The following is an 8,951-nucleotide window of genomic DNA, read 5'->3' as shown; positions in this document are numbered from 1 at the left end:
TTTTTCGAGGTCGCAGGAAATTTGTTCAAGTGCGCAACTGTTATTAAAGATAACACACACACACACACACACACACACACACACACACACACACACACACACACACACACACACACACACACACACACACACACACACACACACACACACACACACACACACACACACACTCACACACGGAAAGTTGGAAAGTTGGTCGGGCCTCAGCGCACCCCCACCCCCCCTCCTCGGGAAAATGAAAATATTCCTCCTATGCACTCAGGCATAATTGGCCGGTGACGTCCTTCGAGGACTAGAACTCACTGTGAAATTTCGCATTTGACACTTCCATATATAGTGAGCCATACTAAGCGCGACCTCCATTCCTCTCGCCCACTTTCGCAAGTATAGGCCTCGATAATAAATATATTAATTTATCTCTAAAGAATTCTGCGAAATCAGTTACTTCACGTTTACGTCACCACCCTTCTGGCTTGTGCACGCAGCTCGGGAGGGGGATTTGACCTTCATCTTGTATATTTGACAATGCGGTATATGCTGATTAGCGTTTTCCTTTACAGTTGTTTTTTTAACTGTCACGTACCATCACATTTGTAGTTGTTCGAAGTCGTTGGTCTCGTATACTTGCACCATTTTATTTGCACGTGGAGGAAAGGGAGAAAGCACACGAAAGGAGGGGAAAACAAAAAAAGGCACCACGTGCCTGAAAAGCAGCTGCGATGCTGTGGAACGACAGAATAGGCGTTCCAAAATTAAGAGGGCGCGGAAATGACAGCCGCGGACATTGTGCGAGGGTATGAACTCGTGGACTTTAGTGTCCCTGTATGTGCTCCCACAGGGAGCAGAGTTGCGCATAGGTCCACCGTCGTGATCCAGCTCTGCAGCGAAGCCACTTCTCGTGCGCGCAGGAGCCAAATGCCGCGCAGTGTTCCGCCTTTTTCTCTAGTGGTCGCGAGCTACAAGCGCCAATTTTTCGCAGACGCTTAGCAAAGGGCACTTCTTAATACAGGCTACACTCGAACGAGTCATTCGTGCAGTCGGAGGGGGTGGGCTTCCAACCAACCGAAACTTTGTATGTACCTATGTAAACACGCATATACAAACACACACATGAACGTACAAATAGGGGGTAGCACCGCCTTCGATTCCCCAAAATAAAATACTCCCGTGGCTCGAACAGCTCCAAAGTTTGCTCGCAAACGCGCAGTACGTTGCCACAAAACGCGGTGCAATGGTTTTCAGCATGCATATGAAGTTGTCTTATCACTGTCAGAAAGCAAGAAATGTTTTAAAGTGTTTAAAACTTCACACACGTAAGGTGGACACTTAGCGCATTTTGGCTGCCGAAACCAGCCGATTAATGACCGTCGCCAAGAGAGCTATCGTGCCTGCAGTTATGTCAGTGACCGTTAACACAGCGTCATTTATCACTAACCATCGTTCACAACAGCTGCAAGTTTTCGATACATGCGGTGCAGACACAGATTTAAGCGCATTTCAAATGTTCACATGCGCACATTTTAAGCAAAGCTTACTTTTACGATTCATTCATACCGCAGACTAATCAGCTATATAGTAGCAGCAAATCTGCAAGCAGAAAAAGATTCAACATACAAGAGCTTCTAGATCAAATTTATTTCATACAAGGGAATGCATGAACGGCTGCTGGCAGCAGGCCAAGTGTGCTGGTTCTTGGAACCTTGGGGGCAGAATTCAAAGAAACTGGAAAGGCAACAAGCTAATAAGAGTAACAACAGGTTATTTTTATTGCACTAATCACATCAAGATGGCAAACTTGCAGAGTAATTATTCACACAGTGCATACTGTAATCTGACAACACATATTTCTTGATCTCTTACCACTCGGAGAAAAGCCAGTAGTTGAAGACACTGTATCAAATCAATGAAATCACTGAAGCAGGTTTTGGCCAAAAAGCCAGGTTACAAAGCTTTGTGACCTATCACATCAGAGGCAAGGAAATTTTACGTCATTCAACAGTGCATTCACTCCACTCCCGCCCACAGGAAACAGCATTCACCAAAGCACAACGTAGATTTCTAGCGTGTTTAAATGAACGACAAGTTTTTGTTCCGCTGGCTGATACGTGATGCTCACAAGCTAGCACACATACAATTGCGGCTTAATTTTAGCTTCTATGGCAGCAATTAGTTAACAAAATAAATAAGCCTGTGCACTTCAAGACAATAAATTGACTAGAATATATTTAACTGTTCTCAAAACTTCACACGGAGAAGGAATATATTACAATTATCACAGCTCGAGAGCTAACTATGCATATGCCAACTTAGCACCCGTTTTATCCTTGTTCCCTTGTCTGCTTTCTGCAAAGATGTCCTAGCTCTTCAGAAATTGCGGTTGACGAGAGAGGTACATATTATTCATTTCAATTTTAAACTCGAAGGGTGCATTCAAAGTCAAGAAGCCCAGACTTGTTAGCAACAACACTCTCACTATAGTATCAGTGTGTCTCCAGCTAGTTTGCTTGGCTGCCCAGTCGAAAAAAACAATTGAAACCATTTGGAAATATCAATGGGTCCAACTGGAAACGGCAATTTCCAATTGGACCAAGTGTTTTCTCCAACAGGACCATTTGGACCAGTTAGAACGGCCAATTGGTTCATATGGAAACCCTCCCTTCCAATTGGGCCAGATGGAGTCTCCAGCAGGACCATTTGGGTAAATCCGAATTGCCACATGGTCCAATTGGAGTTATCAAAACCATTTGGATAAAATTTAAGTGAGAAAATGTTAATGTCTCTTGTGTACAAAATTTGCAGATTTCTCTTTTCCTTTTGAGATTTCTCTTTTGAGATTTGGACGCGAGATTCGAGATTGGATTCGCGAGATTGGAAGACACTATTTGGCATTTGGAGGGCAAGTAAATGGGGAACAACCGTGAAAAAAAGTGGTCGCGATGTATTGATCATGTTAAACAGTAAAAAAAAAAACTTGCACTTTTTTATGTGTTTCTTAAACACACGACTCATACAACCTTTAGGCATAATGCAATTTGTAATTTAGCAATATTGTTTAAATTTCATATTTCACATCTATGAAATAATTCTTCCTTGGAATTAAATTTTGTCTCAGCGTCATTTTGCCTTGGCGACCGAACGGGACAGCATAATCGACATCAACATTAGCAACATGTGCTCGTGTGTGCAGCAACCATGGCCTGTGCCATGGCAGCAACAAAAGCAGTCGTCGACAGTCGTGCATGCGTGCTGCACTGCATTCTGCGCTTTGTCCTGATCGCCTTGCGTGCTTCGTGTGGCACGAAATCGACAAACATTTGGCAATTGTACCAGTGACAGACATAAAGAACTTCAAGCCTGACGACGACTTTTCGGCGGGTTTTTATATGGTGAAGTGGACAAACGCGGCCGGCACGTGTGCCCACTACCTTGCCAGAATTTTGCAGATCGGAGGTAAGTTTCCGCGTTTCCAAAGCTCTTGTAATTAATTTGCATTACTGCACTACACGAGTGCACGGGTCACGCACACTCGTTTGAGTTAAATGATTGCACATATATATGTATAAGCTTTTGTGTAATGTAGCAAATATGCATGATGCACTGAACTAATTTCGACAAAAATGCTTCAAGTGTATTGCATGAGCGTTTCTTTAAAAGCAAGGTTTCCCCGAGAGCATCGTGACAGCACTGGTGAAACGTATGAATCACTACGTGGGGGAGAACATTGCTGACATTGACAGAACAGCGAAAAATATATACTGATTAGAACAATTTTATTGCATTTGCTGCTTGAACCTTAGCTACATAAACCGCAAATTGTGACTCTCTTCAACCTGGTTAGATTGCTGAATATTAAAATTGAGGTGCCTTTTTATCTAATATCAGCTTGCCTGTCGTGCCAGCTTTTGAGGGCAACAGGTGTTTCAGGATTCCATACACAATGCTGTCTTTCTTTTTTATCCATTTCTGCAGGTTGTGGCGCGACTAGACCGGAAAAGGACCATGAACAGTATCCCGCATTGCATTTTTCTTAGTAATAAAGCTTTAAATCCTACTTTTCACTTGTTGCCTCATTGTCACATATAGTTATCTTAAGGAAGTAGTGGCTCCTTGTGTGATATGATGTGAAGCAAGAAAAGCATGGGGAAGAGTATTAATGAATAGATTCTCTTTCTGTGCTGTTCGTATTGTATTACATCATATTAGATCACGATATATATGAACCAACTAGCCGAGCAACACGTAATAATGTGGTTCCTTATTGCTGTGCTAGTTTGCCAGATTCACACAGCGCAGGCAGGCGGTGCACAGTCGAAACCATTTGAGCCGTCGAGCAGCTCCATTTGCACCATTTGGTTCCATGCCAATTGGCCCAATTGGTTCTATGCCAACTGCACCATGTGACCCAATTGGCAACAACCAATTGGTTTTATGCCAACTGCACCATTTGAGCCAAATGGTATACAACCAATTGGTTTTATGCCAACTGCACCATTTGAGCCAGATGGTATACAACCAATTGGCCCAATTGTTCCAAGTGGCCCAATTGGGTACTAATACACAAATGGGACCAATTGGAAACAAGTGGAAATTTTCCAATTGGGTCCAATTGTTTTTTTCAACTGGGTGAAGCATTTACTCCTATGGCTGACTTCCGTGCGCTTTGTGCAGTGTGGTGCGCTGCACCCCGTCACACTGGAATAGAAGTGCCAGTACGATGTGTTTCGTATCACTTCACCAAGGTCCTTGACTTCACATCGTCGAATACGGTATCTGAAACCCGCAGCTGCTCCTCTCAACGCACGATCGACGGTCCGCTGATTGCAATGGCGATGGCAATGACGATGGCAATGACGGAAACGACGAGTTCGCATGAGTCGGCGATGCGCCCGTAAAGTTGGCTTCGCAGCGGCGCGGATCATTTGACGTCATTTTTCGCTCTCGGCCAATAGCGGTGCGAGCGGCGCCGGAAAAGGTATGCGCAACTCTGCTCCCTGCGGGAGCATATACAGGAACACTAGTGGACTTGACACGGCGTGTGACACACCGGAGTGCGTTGCAGATCAATCCCCCCCCCCCTCCTTTTCAATATGCGTCATTTCGACTTTATTGTGTATTTAAGTACATGTACATATAATAACCAACCAATCAATAATTCGTTGCTCTGCATGTTTTCGTTATATCTGGACACAGCGCCGTTAGAAGATAAAAAAGTTCTACAACGAAAGCTCTGTTTTTACGAGCGTAGACAGCGCGATCACACTACCTTCGTTCGTAATAGCCGAGCGTTCGTTATAAGCGGTATACATTACTGCCCTCGCTCGTTTACTACGAGCCAGGGCAGCACGATCGACCTACCGTAATGAACGAGCTTTCAATGTGCGCGAGGCAGATGTTGCACGGTTGCAACAGTTTTGCAGCAAAGATTCTTGGAACGCGTAACGTGTTACAAGTTATAGCTGTGATACCTTTGTTTCCTAAACCGTAGTAGTTGAGAGGAAGAAAAGAAACACACACACACATAGAGAAGAACCACACCATATTAATTTTTGCAAAGCCGGCAGGAATGCATGTGTTCACGCAGCCCGAGAACAATTATCACACAACAGGACAGTATAGCAGCAAACGTCATTTATAGGTCTGAAAAACTTTTAAAATTTACACAATAACAGTACATCGCAGAGTTGCAGGTGTCGCATATACCATGTTTCCTTTTTAATTCGGAAATGATTAAAAAAATTGCATGGAGTATAGCGCGGTCTGGCCTATTCAAGTGGCATTCATATCACGGCTGCATATATATGCGGACGAAAGTCGATCAGAAACGAAATTATGTGTGTTATATAGATACTCCTCCAAGGAACAAACATTCGTTGCTTTGGATTTATTTTAGTAACAATAAACTTGCGCATGAACATACACATAAATATTCACATTCGAGATGAACACGTTTCAACTGAGAGAGTTTCAAAAGACTCGTGAAGAGAGAGAGAGAGAGAGAGAGAGAGAGAAAATGATAAAAGAAAGGTAGGGAGGTTAACCAGGACTGAACCCGGTTGGCTACCCTACACTGGGGAAAGGGAAAGGGGGACGGAAGGGTGAAAAGAAGAGAAAGTCCACTGGAGATATCAGTCGGTCACTCAGTCCGAATCACAGGCGCTCACTCAATCCGGTCGCTTTCAGATATCGCAGCAGCGCTTGAAGACTGCGTTCTGACGTTTCGCGATCAGAAAATAATTACAAGTCCTTCTTCCGGCTACCTCTTTTTCTGCAGAAGTGCCTGTATTTGTTCGCTGAGCCACTCTAGGCCTTCCTGCAAACCTTCTCCAGTCAGAGCATTGCTCGCACAAATATGCCATGGCTTCGTTTTCAGCACGTCCAATCCCAGCGCCTGACTAACTTTCACACTGGACAAAGCTTCCCTGAGATCCATTTTGTTCGCGAAAAACAAGATCGGCACAGGACGATCCTTAAAATCCTTGTGCTGTAGCATCATATCAAGTTCATCCTTAGCCACAACCATTCTCAGTGCGTCCGTACTGTCCACAACAAAGATTATTCCGTCGGTGTCCTTGTAGTAATGCTCCCAGAGATTGCGGTACCTTCCCTGGCCGGACATGTCAAAAGCCGTGAGCGCCAAGTTCTTCAGCTTGAAGGAATCCACGTTGAAGCCTACAGTAGGCACAATGTCCATCGCCCTTTGGTCCTCGGGCTTGAAATGATTTAGGATGGTGCTTTTACCGCTGTTGTCCAAGCCGACTACCAAAACGCTGGCCTGTTTCTTCTTCAAGCCGAGAAAACTGACGAGTTTGTCGAAAAATCCCATATTTCGCGTGTTTTTCGTCTTGCGACGCAAGGTCTACTTCGCGCGGAGCCGTCGCTCGCTTCACTTGCTGCGACCTCTTGCAAAAGAATGTGGAGAAAACGCGTCGGCGTGGCACAGTAACAGGTGATCCGTTTGTATACAAACAAACTTGCAGTTGCTATGCAACGGCGCCTTCCCATAATGCTCTATAAAAGTCGCAGGTGCTGCCCTCTAATAAACTTCAACAACGAGTTCAGCATGGCGATTATTTATCGGTGATAGTGTGTGACCAGATTTGTTTCGTGTGAAAGATGCTGTGGTGGTTGTATTGAACGTTCGGACCCACTCCGAGACTCGTTGCTTGGGATCGCTTAGCTTGGTGTGTGAAAGATGGCGTGAACTGAAGTGCACAGTGGGAAGATGCTTGGAAGATGCGTCTTGACGTTCTACAGGAAAAATCATAGCATTGATCTATTTTTCATGACTTTTTGGACGTAGAATGGCAGCTCTGTTTAGTCGTAGTGTCCTGAAGGTTTCAGTTGCTCAGATATGTCAAAACATTGGCTGGCACGCCGTGCATCAGTCAACGTTGGAGTTGCTTGCTGACATACTTCATCGTTATGTACTTGAAATCGCCAGGACAGCGCAAGCCTATTCAAATCAAGGTGAGCACGGTCGCTAGCTACTTAGAAATAACCCGCAAGCACCCCTCCCGTCTCTTACTAAACCTGCTCTAGGTAACGCTTCGCTTCTACGCAAGCTGGTACGACTGGCCGATGATGCTTTCGAGCACTTCACCGCGTGCCATTGTTTTGGGCATAGTTGGAGACATTGCGACGCTATTTCAACTTATGTCGTTCATCAATATCGCCGTAAAAGCGTTGATATCATAGCCAGCCTTCTTCTGTCCTAAAGCCAATATACAAAGTCATGTTCTATGTCAAGTCGCAGTGCTGAGATAGCAGCCCGTAATGCAATGTTTTCTTCAGGGGACGAGCGCGCCTTTTTATCTTAGCCGCGACCTCAGCTGTCCACAGTCGCTAACACGTCTAAACTGATTTTCGCGGTAAACAAAGTATTTTTAACATGGCGTGAAATTCTTTCGCCTCCACAAAACGCCTTTAGTAGCGTCGGCTTGGTCGACATATATGAGAACCGCGCAGAATCCGTGCATCGGCCAAAATGCATTCCGTAATGTTAGAATTTCTCTTCTAAATCTGTTAGCCATAAATAAGCTGCAGATATTGGGTGTAATTTGCTCTGTCCGCGCTGAGAAGTGGCACGATCACCGCTCATGAGATATATGTTGTACGTTTTAGATTACCAGATGTACAATATTCCAGCATTTCTGCTTAGATATCAAGGCGGAACTTGTGTTTGTTTATTGCTTTACTGAAAAACTCGGCAGTCTCGGATTTCGAGTGCTTGCGAGTCTAAAGTGTTTGTCATGTAATGTTACCGTGTAAGCTCAGCTGTGTTGATGTCAAAACTAAATTCTAGATTTTACACATTGGCGACATGTGAAACTCGGTAAGTTCAGATATGTTGTAGAAAAGCCATTGCTATGGTGTTTTCTGGCTGTGCTTTAGTTTTGGAATTCTACATAACTTTTATATTTCTTAGAAAATCTGTTGTGAACCTTTGGTGTAAAATGATTAGCTGTAATCCTTTTTGAAAATGGGTTTCTTGTCTCTTCTCTGCAGATGGGCGAACCGAGCCCAACTTGGATGATCTCTCGCTAGCATTCAATGATCTGGGCATCCTGCTGAGCGAGCTTGAAGAGTACATCAACAACGTTGAACCCGTGGCTTTTTCCAAGCGGGTCCCTCACTTCCCTGTTGCTCGGCCCACAAACCTGCCGCACCCCAAACCTGGCAGCCGGGAGCTCCTGCAGAGGCCCGAGTGGGTGCACGAGTTCCTGCCCCCTATGCACCCTGAGCTGGAAGGTGGGCCTCACTTTGAGCAAATCATGCCTAAAGTAAGGTTTCCAGATCTGCCAGATCATAAAGCGGGAGGGAATAATGTGATACATGCACTACTGTAAAAGCTTAGGCTATTTGGATTGTCATTAGGGATGGTAAAGCAGCGTGAGAGACTTGAATGGAAGACACACACAAAAGCAAAAGCCACTGGGTGTCTTGCTTCCATA

General features: G+C 44.7%; 2 protein-coding genes and 1 long non-coding RNA gene across 4 annotated transcripts in view; 2 read left to right on the top strand and 1 right to left on the bottom strand.

Moving 5' to 3' along the window:
- The first annotated feature begins 3,215 nt into the window (after positions 1-3,215).
- On the top strand, positions 3,216-4,056 carry LOC135905961 (uncharacterized). Its single transcript, XR_010565572.2, has 2 exons — positions 3,216-3,450; positions 3,970-4,056. It is a non-coding gene; the product is annotated as an uncharacterized lncRNA (long non-coding RNA).
- Positions 4,057-5,714: 1,658 nt separating this feature from the next.
- Positions 5,715-6,939, bottom strand: Arl6 (ADP ribosylation factor-like 6). The gene has a single exon (XM_065437109.1). It carries the CDS (start codon positions 6,821-6,823, stop codon positions 6,254-6,256), a length of 570 nt encoding a protein of 189 aa, XP_065293181.1. The 5' UTR covers positions 6,824-6,939; the 3' UTR covers positions 5,715-6,253.
- A 92-nt stretch (positions 6,940-7,031) lies between these two features.
- The window catches only part of LOC135905901 (transcription initiation factor TFIID subunit 3-like), a 28,641-nt gene continuing 26,721 nt past the window's right edge, over positions 7,032-8,951 (top strand). For both annotated transcript variants that reach the window (XM_065437010.1, XM_065437009.1), the window contains exons 1-2: positions 7,032-7,467; positions 8,506-8,748. In XM_065437010.1, the coding sequence (XP_065293082.1) occupies positions 7,302-7,467; positions 8,506-8,748 (409 nt within the window). In that variant the 5' untranslated portion in view covers positions 7,032-7,301. The remainder of the gene's footprint in view (positions 7,468-8,505; positions 8,749-8,951) is intronic.

This window comes from Dermacentor albipictus, chromosome 5, assembly GCF_038994185.2.
Source record: "Dermacentor albipictus isolate Rhodes 1998 colony chromosome 5, USDA_Dalb.pri_finalv2, whole genome shotgun sequence".
In the NCBI taxonomy this organism is placed as follows: domain Eukaryota; kingdom Metazoa; phylum Arthropoda; class Arachnida; order Ixodida; family Ixodidae; genus Dermacentor; species Dermacentor albipictus.
Note: the sequence above shows the minus strand (reverse complement) of the source record. Positions and strands in the feature narration are given on the sequence as shown.